This window comes from Rattus rattus, chromosome 7 (assembly GCF_011064425.1).
Source record: "Rattus rattus isolate New Zealand chromosome 7, Rrattus_CSIRO_v1, whole genome shotgun sequence".
NCBI classification, from domain to species: Eukaryota; Metazoa; Chordata; class Mammalia; order Rodentia; family Muridae; genus Rattus; species Rattus rattus.
Window position 1 is genome coordinate 91,004,149 of NC_046160.1, and position 17,165 is coordinate 91,021,313.

At 47.2% G+C, this 17,165-nt stretch overlaps 1 protein-coding gene across 2 annotated transcripts in view; it reads left to right on the top strand.

The window, feature by feature from the left end:
- The window catches only part of Fntb (farnesyltransferase, CAAX box, beta), an 85,285-nt gene that overhangs the window by 36,421 nt on the left and 31,699 nt on the right, over positions 1-17,165 (top strand). The window contains exons 5-7 of one of the 2 annotated variants that reach the window (XM_032907974.1): positions 7,663-7,809; positions 7,902-7,985; positions 16,995-17,081. In XM_032907974.1, coding sequence (XP_032763865.1) covers positions 7,663-7,809; positions 7,902-7,985; positions 16,995-17,081 — 318 coding nt within the window. The remainder of the gene's footprint in view (positions 1-7,662; positions 7,810-7,901; positions 7,986-16,994; positions 17,082-17,165) is intronic. The other variant, XM_032907975.1, reaches the window with a different exon arrangement.

Genomic DNA, 17,165 nt, shown 5'->3' on the forward strand with positions numbered 1-17,165 from the left:
TTCTGCCATGGCTGAGGAGGCCAGCAAGGTCACCAGCCTTTATTATTGCAGGTGCCTCAAGGAAAATAAAGTCAGAGGTGGGAATCTCCTAAGAGATTACACATAAAATTAAATGTGTGCTTACGTAAAACGAATGAATGAGTACGTGTTTTGGAGCAGACACTTGATTGGCTTGGCATTGAAGGAACTACTTTAATATGATTCCCATGCTCAGCTACTAACACCTACTTTAATGAACCACACAGAGCAAAGTGAGACCCACAGGGACTCTGTTGCACTGTTAAACCGAGGTTTTTAAGTCCAGGATGTAGTTCTATGATAGAGTGCTTGCCTAGCATGCAGAAAGCCCTGGTTCAATCCAGTGTTGCATAAACTGGATGTGGTGGTGCATATCTGTAATCCTAATCCTGAGCAGATGTGTGCAGAAGGATCAGAAATTTAATGTTATCCTTGGCCAACCTGGGCTACAAGAGACACTATTCTGCAAGAATGACCTGAACTTCTAATCTATCTCCCTTTACCTTTGAAATGTGAGGATTACAGGCATGGCCGCCACGTCATTTTTATATGCTGCTAGAGAGCTTTATCTGCTAAGCAAGCACTCCACCAGGTGAGCTGCAACCCCAGCCCCATCCTTTCAGTGAAGACATCATATCCGATAGTCTGGGAACTTTTCTGGGCCAGGTTCTACTGGCATCTAATGGGCACAGACCAAGGAAGCTAATTATCTTTTAAGTCTCAAAACAAAACTGACTGTGACAGTTGTGCCAATGTGGAGAACCCCTGTTCTACATAAAAATTCTAAAACTTCACCGTGCTTTCCAAACAGCTGCTGTCTGGATGCGCTTAGCAAAGACTGTGGGTAGCTCTGGCCTCTGTTCATGATTGGGCTCCACCTAGCTGAGGCTGTGCCCCTGAGTTACTGTGAGATACAGCTGTTTTGTAGAATAAGCTCTGAGGAGAAGCCAGCTATCCACCCAGAAGCTCCTCCTCCTAAGCCATTCTGTTCACGAGTGACTGTCTTACCTTCCAAACTGCAGTCTTCCTTGAAACTCGTTCTAGGCCTGAAGTCTCTGTGGTAACCTGTTCTGGTGCTGGTTTTGTTTTGCTTTATTGTTTGTTTGTTGTTGTTGTTACTGTGCTGGAAATTGTACCCCGGCCTTTGTGCTTGCTACCACCACACCACAGCACACATCCCAAGAGCAGACATTTTTTTTCTTAAGGTTTATTTATTTTTATGTGTGTTGGTATTCTGCTTGCAATCCTGTGAGAGTATCAGGTCCTCTGGAACCAGTTACAGATAGTTGTGAGCTGCCATGTGGGTGTGGGAATTGAACCAGGGTCCTCTAGAAGAACAGTCAGCGCTCGTAACTGCTCAGCCATCTCTCCAGCCCCAGAAATGTTTTTAAAGTCCAATCTAAGCTGTTCTTACTACAGACAAGCCCTGCTTTTTGTTATTTACTAGAGTTTGAACTAAGAAGAGAGTAGCAGGGCATCCTCTTCACTGTGTCTGTCCATAATTTTATCCTTTTAATAGTTTGTTCCCTTTCCAGCTTTAGTATTTGGTTTTTAAAATGTTAGCTATTTTTACCAGTATAATCTGAACTTTCTCTTGGTTGGAAAAATGAGGGTAGGGCCAGGTGCAGTTCTTAGGGGTGCTGTGCTGACATCTTTAACAGGAACACTTGATGATTATCCCTAAGGCATGCCCTAGTCACCAGTGCCCCCGCTGTGGGCGCAGTCCTGTCTGCCCTCAGAGCTTGTATTTACGTGGTTCCCCTCCCCCAGCATTGACCCCCAGTGTACTGTTTGTTAGTTGTGCCTACTTCATTTGTTTTATTCTTACTGGGTTCTGATTTATTTTCCTGCTTGGCTCACATTATATACGTATTTTTTAATCCTTCGTTGTTCTCATTGGCAACACCTTTGTTCTGAGTTTAGATTAGTCAAACCGTTACAGGAAGTCCAGGGAGACCAATTTGAGACCAATAGGGTCAGTGCGGTGGCTCAGCGAGTAAAGGCGGTTAGCACAGAAGCCTGATGACCTGAGTCTGACCCCTTGCACCCCTGTGAAGTTGGGAGAACCAAGTGCACAGAGATGTCCTCTGCCTTCCACACGTCTGGTGGACATCACACACACCCACCACTTCAACTGTAACAAGTGTTAAGTTGTTAAGCTCTGATAAATGTCTGGTGGACACCATATACTCACTTACTTAAACTTAAATGAAATTGAATTTAAAAACTAAGGCCAAAATACTCTTCCCTTGAACTTGATTCTCTCAGAAGTTTAGTAGTGGTTGAATGTCAGAGAAGCAGTATTCAGTAGAATGTCCCACAGTGATGGGGGGATTCTGTGGCTTATGTGTGACCCAGTATCATCACCACTAGCTAAACATAGTCACTGAGCACTGGGAAGGTGGCTTGTTAGACTGAGGAACTAAATTTTCTATTTTAATTAGTTTGAGTTAAGATTTAAGTTGCCCCCTGGTGATTAAGGTAGCCTGTTGGACAGGACAGGTAATTTTCATTGATCTTCACAAGGTGGTTCTCAGGTCAGCAGTATCGTTGTTACCCCAGGACCTGTCAGAACAGTCAGCCGAATGTGGGGGCTCAGTACTTAGGAGTCTGAAGCAGGAGGATTGCTTCAAGCTCAAGGCTAATTTGGCCCATGTAGTGAGTTGTAGGCCAGCCTGGGCTATACACCCTTTAAACAAAACTAAAGTGGACATGGTAGTGCACACCATTAATTCCGGCACCCAGAGGGCAGAGGCAGGCTGATCTCTGTGAGTTCAAGGCTAGCCTGGACCATATAGTGAACAGAGGCCATCTGGAGTTACATGGTAAGACCTGTTTTAAAACAAAACGAAACAAAACACAAAACCAACACATCGACCAAACAAGACGAAACCAAAGATCCACAGGTGACCGTACACATTTAAGCCTAAGAAGGAATGGGCTTTGGGTGAGCATTGGAGTCATGTGGAGAATTAAGAAACCAGCCACCTGCCTCTGCCCTCCACGACTCACATTTAAGTGGTACTAGACATGTGTTAGTTGTTGGGTTTTTGGTTCTTTTTTGTAAATATTCTCTGAAGTAATTTTAATGGCGCAGCAAAGATGGGTGGTGCACAGCATTGTGCGAGCCATCTGAGCCACCGGTAACGGTCCATGCGGTTTGGGTTTGAAAATCCTTCATCTACGAGAGAGTTTTCCACTGTTCTGGTCATTGATGTGTGTAGAAAATATTCCTGGAACTTCTACCCCACCTTTGACCATTCAGTTCCTGGAATAAAGAAAGACCTTTATAGCACTAAAGCTGGGCAGATATCTGTCCTTTATGTTATTAAAATCTATTTCCTATCCGTAAGCCTGAGTTATGTTTCATCTGGGCAGCTCTTAACTCCCAGCTGGCAGCCCTCATGGCTGTGCTTCCTTGACTCCTAACCCCGGTGTCTTCCTCCTCTCCACCTTCTGTCTCTTTGACCTAGGCAAGCCCAGGGACACCAAGCCCTGCCCACCTCAATTCTGCCCAGCTATAGGCTGTAGGCATCTTTATTCACCAATCAGAAATAACTTGAGGGGAAGGTCAGATAGCATCACTTGGGTCTCTGTGCAGATGCTCTGTGTTGGGGGCAACCATGTCTTGGGGGCCGCACTTGGCATTACATACAATATGTAGCAACAGACCAAACAGATGTGTGTGCTGGGATGCAGAGCTCTCCGCTACCCCATGTAACCTTGATCTGCATCTGCGTCTGACCCCCTTGTGCCTGTGGCATATCAGAACGAATGCTTTTGTGAAACCTTGCTTTTCATAAAGGGTCAGTTTTGGTGTTTACTCAAAGCTTTCTGGTTGCTATTTTTTATTATTGATGAATTTTTGGTCTTTAAGTGTCTCTCCCCTTTCTGATAGGTCAGAGTATGTTAATATTTTGGTTTTTCAAAGTTGCTAAGAAATCTGCTAATGACAGCTTGTCACTCGAGTTTGTTGTGTGTTCCTTGAGTTGCAAGTTGGATAGCCTGAGGATCAGAATGTTCTGTGGTGTGGAGGGGTGAGGCACAAGGGAAGCCCCACCTCCAGTTTCCTCATTCAACCTCACAACAGTGAGCTGAGGAATGTTGGCACTGAGCCAGGACAGCAAGGTGTCTGGAACATTCAGATCCCCACTCATTCCGGACTTCAGGCTACTGGGTCAGGGGTGTTACCTTTCATTGCAGTACTCTACCTTATGAGCTGGGGAGGAAACAGATACTAGGTGACTGTTTTTGGTTTTTCTTTTAATTTTGTTTTGAAGGTCTTATAGCTCAGGCTAGTCTGAACTTCCTACACAGTTCAGGCTAGCCTCAAATTTATAGCAGCTAGGTACAGTGGAACACATGAGTAATTCCAGCACTTGGAGAAATTAGGATTCTAAGATGGAGGTTAGACTGGGCTGCATAATGGTCCTCTCTCTCAAAAGACCAAGAAAAGAAAAAGCGTTTTGTGATGTTGAGGTTAGATTTATTTTTATGTGTATGAGTCTCTTGTATGTTTATGCAGTACATATATATTTTAAGTGTATGAGTTTCTTGTATGTCTTGCATGTCCATATCCTGTGTCTGAAGCCAGAAGAGGCATCGGATCCCCTGGAACTGGGGTGACAGATGGTTATAAGCAGCAGTGTGGGCGCTGGGGATTGAACCCAGGTCCTCTGCAGGAGCAGCACATGCCTTGCCTAAACTACTGTGCCACCTCTCTAGTCCTTCTGATGAGCTTTATTTCAGTTAAAACCCTTCATTCTTACGTATAGAAAGCTTCCAGTCGCTGGCTTGCCTTTGTTAGGAATTGTTATTAACTACTTATTTCTGGATATTCTGTAAGAATTGGCCACGGCTTGGATATAAAAGGAGCAAATTCCACTCACAAAAAATTTTCTCAAAAATATACTCTAGAATTGTTTACTTTTCTGACTATAAACTCTAGTTTCAATCCTTGTGTTACCTACAATAAGATTTTAGTTATAAGGAGAACAAAAAGAATTGTCTTATCCTCTGAAAACTGAAACAGCCAGTCTGTTGCCGTACCTGTCTACATAACGAAATCTGAACTCAAAAGTAACAGTGTGACGATCACGCCAGTAATCATGGCTCACGGGAGACTGCAGCCAACCGATTGCTGAGGGCATGGCCACAGTGAACTGTAGAGAGAGACCCTGCCTCAAAAAACAAACAAAGCAGACCACAAAACAGAGGCCTGGTGATGAATCTTAGTGGTTAGAGCACCTCATGAACCACATCTGTCATCTGAGTACTTCAGGGGTGAAGGTGGACAGGCGGGGGGGCCCAAGTGTGAGGGGAGAGAGGTGTCAGAACTTCAAGGTCAGGCTCAGCTCCATAGCAAGCTGGAGGTAGCCTGGGACACACGAGAACTTGTCTCCAGAAGATGTGCTGTGGGGAAGGAGAAATGAACATATGCCTCTGTGGGAATCAGCCTTTATGTCTCGGGAAGCACTAACAGGTTAAAATAGACATAATGCCTGTATTTATGTACGTGTGTAAGTCATAAAACCAGAAAGGTCATCCGAAGGAAGGAAGATCGTGAAAGGGAAAGGGAAAGGGAAAGGGAAAGGGAAAGTTAATAATGGAGCACATGACTAAAACAGAAGGGGTGCTGTCTGGGTGAAGGGAGGAACGCAGGCAGACGGGAGGGAGAGTAGCGGGAGAGGATGGATTGGAACAGTCTCAGATGCATAAGCTCAGATGCCATGACCAAACCAGCACGCTGTGTGCTAACTTCCAAAAATTAATTGACAAGCAGACTGTAAAGTTTTTATGTAACTACTTCTGTGTTGGAACATATCCTTTAGGACAACTGAAGCCATGCTTCTCGTCATTCATTTTTGGCTCAGAATAAACTGTTTCTCATTTTAAAAAAAGGAAAGAAAGGAAGAAAAGAAAACAAATAATAAATGAGATAAAACAGCCCAGAAAGAAGGCCTTGACCACTAGAAGGACAGAGACTCGCCAGGAGGTCTCCTGGGTAGAGGCTCTCCCTGATGAGAAGGTTGTGACCTGAGTTGTGGGGAAGGAGAGATGCTATACTTGGCCTTCCTAACTCGGTCCTTCCTGGAACGGTCTTTCCTGAAAGCTGTGGAAAGCCCTGTGCGAGTAAAGGCTCCTAATTTCACCTGATGCCATGCCCAGCAGCAGACCCTCAGGGACAGGTTCTCTCTGTGAGGGAACTGGAGCCTCTGTAGGTTAGCAGGAAAGATTCAGGGCTGGAGATGTCTCCTCCGGCTGTGAGTCAGCCTTAGTTACCTTTTCACAGTGATAAAATGCCCCGGTAAAGCTCTTTCAGCCGCTGCTTTTCCTCCAGTGCTGTAATGGTGCTCAGGAATGTCCTGCTGATGCTCTCAAAACATCAACAGTGCTGAAGAGACAAACCCTGGGCCCTTATCAGGCCGTGCTCCATAGCTGTTGTCAGAAATGGGAAATCATTGTAACCTCACAACCAGGTTCAACAAGTGTGGGGCAACCAGCCCAGGTTTGATGTGCGATTCAAAGACCTAGGAAATCGGCCAGACAATCCTGTCAATTCAGTTCCATTGTATTCGTCACCTCAGATGGCATCATGGGCCACAAAGAAGCAAGACAAAAGCACACAAGACGGGAAAACCCTGTGGTCCTTTTCCTAGGGTTGTTATAGATATAAACAAGATGCCCGAGTGGCAAACATAAAATGAAAGAAGAGAAGAAAAATCAATTTACAGGTGAAAGTGAAAGTGGGTTGTTTACAGCCACAGGGGTACGGAGTTCACCATAGCAGGGAACATACAGTGCAGGGGCAGGAAGCTGGCTTTGCGTGTACACTCAGAAGAGAGTGCACAGGAAGTAGGCCTTGTTCTAGATCTACCCGAGTCCTAGCTTCCTGTGAGGGTCTGCCTCCTCCACAAGCAACACCAGCAGCTGGGGGACCAAGTTCTCAACTGAGCGATCCTATGATCCTGTGATCCTATGATCCTGTGATCCTACGATCCTACGATCCTACGATCCTACGATCCTACGATCCTACAGGTGTTAGCGTTTCACACCAGACCCCGAGCAGTGCTGTCTTGAGCTTTCTGCTCTCCCATCCTCCCAACAGTGGAGCGGGCTGCACTGAAAACCCGCCCCTTGCTGGTGGTGGGAACAGAAGGACGTTGTCTGAGAGGGCTCAGGTGAGAAAGGTGCTTGTGGGCTGAGGTCTAGTAATGCATCTAGACCTGTGACTAGCATGGTGAGCAGCAGTTACGCCCTGAGCTGGGGCAGAATCCAAGGGCCCTTGGAGGAGACTACTGCTCCAGACCCAGGTGACAGGTTACTGAAACTTAGGAGAAAGGTTTGGTCAGGAAGCATGAAACTCAGCACCAGGCTGCCAAAGATTCCCCCCCCCCCCAGCTTTGAGGTGTTTGCTCTATGGCAAGTCAGATGCTTAAACAGAAGACTCGGGAGTGTGCACAAAACTGACGGAAGCCAGGTGGAGAGTTAAGTCTTTTGGGGGATTGTAATCAAGTGGCAAGGGGGGATGTTCACCCCTTTAAAGGTAGGAGAATGCATAAGGAAAGGTTGGAATCCGAAAGGGATTTGGTGTTGGGAAATTAATGCTGTCTAACTTTGTTTCCCCCTTGGTCATGCATCTAGCGTGTGTCAGTTCTTGGAGCTGTGTCAGAGTCCAGACGGTGGCTTTGGAGGGGGCCCTGGTCAGTACCCACACCTCGCACCCACGTATGCAGCTGTCAACGCGCTATGCATCATTGGCACGGAGGAAGCCTACAACGTCATTAACAGGTGATGCTGTGGGCTGCAGTGGGGAGGCTCCAGGAGGGTCCACTGCTGTTTGATACTGACCATTGCCCTTTCTGCCCTCTCCCTGTTCTCAGAGAGAAGCTCCTTCAGTACTTGTACTCCCTAAAGCAACCGGATGGCTCTTTTCTCATGCACGTCGGAGGAGAGGTGGATGTAAGGTGAGTGGGACGATTGCATCCATGGCTTCTAAAACGTACCTATTCTTAGAGCTGCTAAGCCTCAGGAACATGGCAAAGTGCTGCTTCATCCCATACGCCGACGTGCAAATGTTGTGTCCCTGGCATAGTGTCACGGTCATTGCTAATAGGACACTAATGTCCTAGGGTGTCACTGTCTCTCGCTTTCTTTCATGTAAATGTCAGAATATGAGTTGGATAAAAATCAAATGCTTTTGATTTAGAAATACAAGATATATTTGTTTGGTGTAAAATAGTTTACTGTAAGTAATTCCATAGTGTAACATAAGCTTTTACCTCTCTTGGCGAAACAAGCGTACAGTACCTCTGTAAATCCTGTCTGGCACCTAAGGGTGCTAAACACCCAAGGCCCACGAGGGTTCCTCGTGGAGTGCAGAGGTCCTTGTGGGCCAGTACACTGAAGTACTGCAGCGGGCTTGAACCAACTGATGGGCACTGTCGGTGTCTGCTGGCTCGATCCTCGGATCTTACTCTAGAAGTATATCTGGCTAGGTATGGTGGTATGTGATCTCGGCCCTTGGGAAGTGGAGGCAGGGGGATCAGGAGGTCACTGTCATTCTTGGCTATATAATGATTTCAAGGCTAGCCTGGGCTACATGACCCTGTGGATTAAAAAGAAGAAAAGGGAAAATAGATATACAGATATACTAGTTACCCCAGCTAGTAGATTCCTGACCTGTGGGCAGCCCATCAAAGGAGTTTACTAAATAAATAATTTCTTAAATGCAGTGGATCACTGAGATTGTATATTATTTAGTCTAGGAAAAATACATTTTGGGGAGGAGGTGAAATTTTTATGTCAAAATGATAGCGCTATTGTGTGTGTGTGTGTTGTTTTGTGACAGGGTCTCACTGTGTAGCCCTGGATGGCTTGGAACTCATTGTGTAGACCAGGCTAGTCTTGAACTCATACAGAGATCCTCCTGTCATCCCCAAGTGTCTGCCTCACCGCGGGTTCTCGAGCACGTTCTTCACAGTGGCGTGCTAGCTGTGTAGCTTTTGGGTTAAGTGTTTTGGCATTGCTAGCATGGTATCTGGCTCACAGGTAAAGGCATTCACAGCACAGGCTTCACAATCTAAGTTTGGTCCTGGTAGAAGGAGAGAGCAGACTACACAGAGTTGCCCTCTGACCTCCACACGTGTGCTGTAGTAGGTGCACACCCACCTGCCATCCTAGACACATGATGATGGTGGTGGTGGTGGTGGTGGTGGTGGTGATGATGGTGATGGTGATTTTTAAACAGTCTTAAAGAAAACAGACCAACCAGATAGGCCTTGTTTGCCTCCTACGAAGCAGTAGTGGCTGAGGTCTGGAAATAGAGGTCTGTGTTGAAGTCCTGAGCAGTTTCTACACCAGGAGCTGATAGGAGACTGAGAACAAGCTCAGTGGATTTCTGCTAGCATCTAATTCACCAAGCAACACAGTACCAGGCTATAACGATGCAGCTTCAGTGCCCTCCAGGAGAGGGCGCACTCTTGGGTGACTTAAGTTGTCGCTTGCTTCCTGGGTCCTTCTGCTCTGGCTGAACCAGGTACAGAGACTCCCTCACCTGCTGTCTTAGTTAAGGTCTGTTGGTGTGCAGGGACACCATGACCACGGCAGTTCTTAGAGGAAACCATTAAACTGGGGCTGGCTGACAGTTCAGTGGTTTAGTCCATTATCATCATGGCGGGAAGCACGGTGGTGTGCAGGAAGGTATGGTGCAGGAGAGTCACTGGGAGGTCTACATCCAGATCAGCATGCGCCCGGAAGAGAGAGTGAGTGACTAGGCTCGGTTTAAGCTTCTGAGACCCCAAAGCCCCTAGTGTTGTACTTCCTCCGGCAAAACCACACCTGCTCCAACAAGGCCACACCTGTTAACGGTGCTGCACACTGTAGGCCCGCAATGGCCATTTTTATTCAAACTACCACACCTGCTTTGGGCCAGAGCTTGGAGGCTGCACTGTCCTTAGAGAATCATGGCAGCTTGCAAGGCAGTTTAGTTTTTATTGATTAATTGAAGCTGGGCATGGTGGCGCACTGACCGTCAGCATTTAAGAGGCTGAGGCAGGAGAGTAAATTCAAGGTCTGCATACAAGGCCTCCATAGAGAAACCCTATGTCAAAACAACTGGACGTGGTGCTCACGCCTTTAATCCCAACACTCCAGAGGCAGAGGCAGGCAGGTCCTTATGAGTTCCAGGTCAGCCAAGATACACAGAGACTTCACCTCACAAGACCAAATGACGTCAACAACAACAAAAATAAAAAGAAACTGAATGAGATGAGGCACAAGCAAGCAAATCATGGTGTCTCCATGGTGTTTCCTTAACAGATTAGTTTTAGATGTCATTCTCTGAGTTTCCAAAATGCAGTCTTTTTCTGTGTCTGTGTTCATATATGCTAGACAAATGCAGGGAAACTTCTCCAGTCAATTCTGTGTGTTCCATTAAGGAGCAGCAGGCCATCATCCTCGCCTACTGTGGTCCTGAGACAGATCTGCCATCCAACCTACAGGTGTCATTTATGCAGGGGCTGGAAGAGCAAGCTGATAGACGACCTCCGTCTCCCTGTCTTGCCTGGCTCCTAGAACATGACTTCAGTAGTTTTTCCTACCACATTTCTTTGGTTTTCCTTTGCCTAGAAGCATCAGCCAGTGCTCAGTAGAGAAAGTCAAAACCAGAGACAATTTATCACTTAGAGAGCAGCTTATTCCAGTGCCTGATTAGACAGAGATGGTCTCTTGACCCTCGGAGTCTAGAACAATTCCTGGTAGTTTCTAAGAATGCCTTACTCGGATGTCCATAGCTTCGGGGTCCCTGCAATGAACAGCTAAGGAAGGAGTTACTGTTAGCCAGGCCTGGCCCATGACCTTAGATTCCTACTCAGAAGACTCAGCAGAGTTATAAAGTAAAGGCTAGCCTGGTAACACTGAGATCCTGTCTCAAAGTAAAAAGCAAAATGGAAGTTTGACGTGCAGCTCTCATTTAGAGCATTTGTTTACTATATATGAGACACCGGATTCAATCCCGAGCACTGGGAAAACAAACAATTAAAAAATAAATACGGGGCCTATTTATTCATTTTTGTCTGTTCATCTATTCATGAATTAACTGTGGAATTTGTAGTATTCTCTGGGGAGAGAGGAGAGACAAGTGACAGAGCAGGATGTGTTCAAGGGATGAGCAGTTAGCTGAAAGCTACTGAGGTGTAGGAGGCCTGCAGGCCCCTGGGAACAATGACCTGTGGCAGGCTGGGGACAGATGGAGGAGACCCTGAGCTCTCATTACAGAGGCTGACAAATAAATTCTTACAGGTTTTAAGTAGGCAGTGAAATGAGCTGACTTGAACTCTCTGAGTTCTCTGGTAGCAGTGAATGAATTAGAGTGTTCCAGTAACGTCCTCTGGTTTCTGGACTGGAAGGAGGGAGAGAAACAGAAGGTTGATCCAGGCGGATGATAAAGACTTGGGTCTGGAGGACAGTGCTGAAGAGAAGACAAAAGCAGACGAGCCTGAGAGCCGTGGTGCTGGACACAGGAACAGGAAGAAGCTACATGGAAAGTTGTGTCTTGTTCCCTCCCCAGCTCTGTGTGTGATCTAGGATTTGTGGTTAGTTACTGTTGTGTGACTTTTCTTGGGAGTCTTATTTCTGTCCATCTCAAATACAGAGGGCAACCAGAGGTCAAGGAAAATTTCATCCAGGCCCTGCTTGGTGAACCATTGAATGCACTGGAGTTGTTTATAGAACACGGGTGATGTGGGCAGCTGCACCACCAAAACCCACGGGTGACGGTCACAAAAGCTGCATCATTGGAGTTCCCGTCCCCAGTCAGTCTTGTACATCCTATGTTCTCTGAAGCCACACTTTGCGGAGTCAGGATTACATGCATCTGGTGGAGGTCAGGAAGGAGCGAGAGGCTGGAGTGTCAGCTGAATATTTAAACGTCTCCCCTCCCCTTCTCTAACAAGGAAATGTTAATAGGCTTAGTCTCTTGAGTGTCACAAGTGTCATAAATGCTCTGATTTCCAGATGACAACAGTTATTCACGCCTAGGAATTCCACAACACTCCACCCCTTCTCCTGGGTTCTGTATTCTTATATTCTCTTCTGCAGTGATCCCTGGACCTTGGAATTATGTAGATGTATGATTACTTGCTGAGCGCACCAGGACATTTTCAACAATTTGACCGATTCTAAATCTCTCTAGAAATTGTTTAGACAAATGTGCAGAAGGTAAACTGCTAAAAGGCAAAGATAAACCATTTAACAACAGCAGTAGCCTTCCTGCCCGCATAGGGTTTTGCCGTTTTACAATACCAAACAGTTTCCCTCCATTGAAAAAGTAGTTGTTTGTACCATTGCTTCACTAGCAGGCGCATTTTACCTGCTGTGTTGATGACATTAACACACAGAGTGTACAGCCAAGCAGGCCTGTTGGCGACCGTTTCTCCCAGCAGCCAACATAGTGTCCTGTGGCACTACGAAAAGCAACCAGTGAGCTTCTCGCTCAGTCCAGCTTGATTCCTTCATACTCTACAACCAGAACATACAGTGTTTTCTTGCAATAGGATCTTACCATCTAGTTACCTACCATTCATATGTGGCCAATAGTAATATAGCCTGAATAGTGGGACTTTAGGGGTCTCCCTTGCCAATACCATAGGGAGATATCCCCACACCCAGGAAACAATTGAACCCTTTATGTTCTGTTTTTCTGTTCTTCTAGGTGCTTTTCCAAATCTGTGGAGAGCCTACAGCTTAATATTGTATCACGTGCAAAAGGAACTCTTTCACAAAGTGGGGGTAGGCTCTCAGAGCATACACACCACAGGCAGCTATTCCAAGCAATGAGAATAGGTCTTAGGCATTGATGGCTGGGAGAATATTCTCTAAAACTGTTAGTGAGAGTCAAAAGATCCCATTGCTTTGTTTGTTTGCTTGAGACGAGGTTTCTCTGTGTAGCCGTGGCTGTCCTGGAGCTCACTCTGTAGACCAGGCTGGCCGCAAGCCTGCCTCTGCCTCCTGAATGCTGGGATTAAAGGTGTGCCTGACTTTGATCCCATTGCTCTTAAAAGTAGTTTCTTCCAAAGAGCAATGTTAGGTGCAGCAGTGCATGTGGGGTGGAGGGGGGGTGACCTTATTTAGCTCAGGTATCCACAGTCATTGTTCATGAACCAACATACCTCCTCATCTTGGGGTACCGCCATAGGTCACGTGCATGCCTACTCATGCCTGGTGGGCTTAATAGAACCATCTTGTGCTGTACTGCCCAGCCTAGGGCCAAGAGGTAGCTGTACTGCACTCTCGCTTACCACAGCTGTTGCCTGACTGGGCTTCCTGGGTTTGGCAAGCTCCAGGCCAGCACTGATCCTACTGCCTTGCCGTCAGCACAGCCGGCTGTCCCAAGTGTCCTAGGTTGGGTAGAGAATCTCTACTCCCAGTGTGTTTTCAAGGGAAATATATACAGAGCATGGGGGGGGGCAATAATTGCCCACCCCAGCAAGATTTTTATTTACATCACTTTATCTTTATATCAGTCCACTGATGTTTACTGGGGACTGCCAGGAACTAAGGCAGGTCATGGCTCTAGCCTCTTTGCACATTAGAAGAGGGCCAGTAAATCCTCAATTCAACATGTGGCACTTGGTTGCCCTGCAAGGCCCTTATGTATGAACAGCATTGGCCACCATGTTAGGGAAGTGGCTGTGTCAGTTCTCACCCTCAGGACTCCTTCCTCCATAGCAGTGGGCACACTGGGGTCACCTGTCCCTCTCCCACCTCTTTGGGAAACTGTTGTTCAAGCTTCTAGACCAATGACCTTTCAGTGTTCCTAAAACTGCGACCCTTTAATACAGTTCCTCATGTTGTGGTGACCCCCACGCCAAACCTTAACATTATTCTCGTTGCTGCTGCACAACTGTGATTTCGCTACTGTTATGAATTGTAATGTAAATATCTGTGTTTTCTGATGGTCTTAGGTGAGCTCTGTGAAGGGGTTGTTGGACCCCAAGGGGGTCTTAACCTATAGGTTAAGGAACACGAGAAGCTCACAACGCATTTGGTTTCTGTCAGCTTTTCTTGCGAACGCCACGTGAACACAGATTTTGCCTCATTTGCTTTCAAGTGACCTGGACGCCATTTTATTTGGTTTTTCTTTTTTGAATCTTTTTTGATGGTTTAGCCCTTTACAAACTGGTTGGGCATGCCAATCTAAATTACTCAGGTCCACCAGCACCTCTCCTACCTCATAAAGAGGCAAACCTCAAAAGCCCCATGACCCCATGCCAGTGCCAAGGCTGCTTTAAAGTCCTTCTTAGCTCCCTGCTGAACACAGAGAACGCTTACACCCTCCTCTCCCGTGCTTCGTTCCCTCCATATCATTTCTACCTCATTTCCCAGTTTGACTCTTCCCATGTGTTCTGGATTCTTGAATTGCAGAGGGTTTTTGTACAGATCGTTTACACTTTCCTATTGTTTGCCCCAGCTGTCAGCAGTGGCAAGCCAGCACCTCTGTCTCCTGTCTTTATCCAGGTTAGGGCATCCTGATTGAAGGCTAACATGGAGTACAGTGCCCACATGCCGGTTTCCCACTTGTGAGCAAGTTCTGCCCTCGGGCAGGCAGCTCAGTTTCAGCTGCGTGTCTTATCGACTATAGCCTCCGTGTTCTTGGCAGTCTTATTCCATTGTACATGAAGTCGTCAGGGATTGTAATAGATTCTCGAGTCCATCAACCATCTGAGGATGTCTCCAATACAGACATCAAGGAGCCTGCCGCCCTCTGTCATGTGCAGGAGTGCAGAGGAGGACAGTTCCCCTGGGATCTCCCCTGCAGACTTTGGGTACTAAAGTTCCCTCTGGGTTAGACAGCCCAGCGTCTGTCCCACGTCTTACATCAGCATGGGGGAACCGAGTTGCCATTCCAGCAGGGAGACCTGCTTATCCATACCACTGCGGCAAAGATGGCCGCACTGGGACTGCCCCCAGTTGTACCCTCAGACAGCTCAGCCTCAGTTGTTAGCCCATCCCCCTTAGCAGAGGCCGTGTAACTGTACTCCCCCAACGCATCTCTGGCTCTGTTCATCCCCGGTCCAGCCACTAGTTGTTGATGGCCTCATCCTGGGAGGTGAATTTCTGTTCACCCTCACTAGAGCAGGCAATAACAGACCCAAGAGACAATTTAGTCATGATAGCTGCCTCATGTGAGTCCTCCCTCAGTCTTCTACCTCCTGCATACTCTCAAGCACCTGAGACCTTGTGCAGCAGCTCCCCAGGATTGCATACAGCTAGTGGGGGAGCGGGTTTCAGAAAAGGAGTGGCCAGAGTCTCCGTAAGGGCCTGGTGCCCCTCCTCCACCCTCCCCCAGCACAGGAATAGGTAGACACTATCTTGTGAGGATCTATTGAAGTCATCACAACTGCTCTGATTTCAAGACTGTAGCAGCCGTATCACACCCGGAGGACAGCATTCCACAACTGCCTCCCCTGTCAGCTCTTCCATGACGAAAGGCTGCATTTCAGGCCCCCTCCCTGCCTCGTTAGGATTCTGAGAACACTGCAGAGCCTTTGTGATGGCTCAAGCCCTGCAGGAAATTAGATCATACCTTCAGAGTTAGCATATGGTAAATGGCAGCTTGACTCTTGTGTACTCTGCTAGCGCATCTTGTGTACCGTGTGTATCCATCCGCCTGCCGGCGAGACTCAGCCTCGGCTGTGCCTTCGGCCAGTGGGAGCCTGGCTGGCCATAATGCCGATAGGACCGCCAAGCCTGTGGTTTCTGCAGAGATTTCCGTAGAGCGCCTCAGCAAGTCTGGCCTCACCTCAGTCTGCACGCAGAGTAAGATGGAAGCCAGGCTTCCCTTTCCTTCCCTTTCATGTTCCTTCTGAGCCCTTAGGGAAGGTTTGTGAGTAGAATTCAAGCATATAACTCCTGTCTTTCCATGGCGGGTATTGGAGAAGACTGTGGGTTGTTCCAGGACAGGCGGGGGAGATGAAAGAGCGTCCTGAGAGTCATGACTGAAAGGATAGAACGACACGATTAACTCAAATCAAATGGATAGATTTTATTTTATTTGTTCAATTTTCAGATAGGAGCTAGAAATGTAGCTTAGAGGAAGTGAACACTCATGGTATATACAAACCCCTGAGTTAGATCCCCGGAATTACCCTGCCGGAAAGACAGGTTTCTACCTTTTTTTTTTTTTTTTTTTCAATTGAAACAGTATCTCATGTATCTCAAACTGGCCTCAAACTTGTTGTGTAGCCAAGGATAGCCTTGAACTCGTGATCCTCCTGCCTTTGCCTCTTGAGTGTTGAGATTAGGGCTTGCGTTACCATGACCGGTTTGGGGGATCGAGCCTAGGGCTTTGTGCATGCTTGGTAAGCACTTTACCAACTGAGCCACATCCTAACGCTGTTCCTACTTTTGTTGGAAGGTGTGCTTCTGTGTGTCTGATGACGGCCCTTGAAACCCGAGCTCTTTTCTCTAGAGGCTTGGGGACATATCCCTTCCTCTCCCCTTAGTGTGCTCAAGCAGCTATTAGGGTTTGGTGACCTGCTTTGCAGTGTGGCTGTCGGAAGAAGTGAGAGCTCACCTTTCGCACATGTCCCTAACCCAGACAGAGGTCCCGAGCCTGCAGCAGTGAGACATCTGGACAAACCTCAGCAGCACCAGACGAGACGGTGGGAACCGTCATGGCTCTCTGGGGAAAGGGCTCAATCTGTTGTTGAGGTGAACTGAGAGGGCCATTAATTCTGAGGGTGCAGGTCCGCCTGTGCGGAGGCAGAGAGGTCAGAATGTCATGTTCCTTCACTGAAGCCGTGCTGTGAGCAACTCTATCCAGACAGAATGTCACACCTCTCGGAGACCCAGGAAGAATAGCTGTGTGCCAGGAGCTCGATATGACTGCAGTAATCAACCCAGGCAATTTTCTGAGCCTCGTTTTGGCTTTGCCCTGGAGCCTGATGTATTTCCCTCCGTTTCTGTCTTTGCAGAAGTGCGTACTGTGCTGCCTCAGTAGCCTCTCTCACCAACATCATCACTCCCGACCTCTTCGAAGGCACTGCTGAATGGATAGCAAGGTGGGAAAAGTCACGTGGTCCCCAGTCCTTAGAGAGCAAGCAGTCAAGGAACATAGAAACTTAGAAGGATGTCTTAGGGGTGAC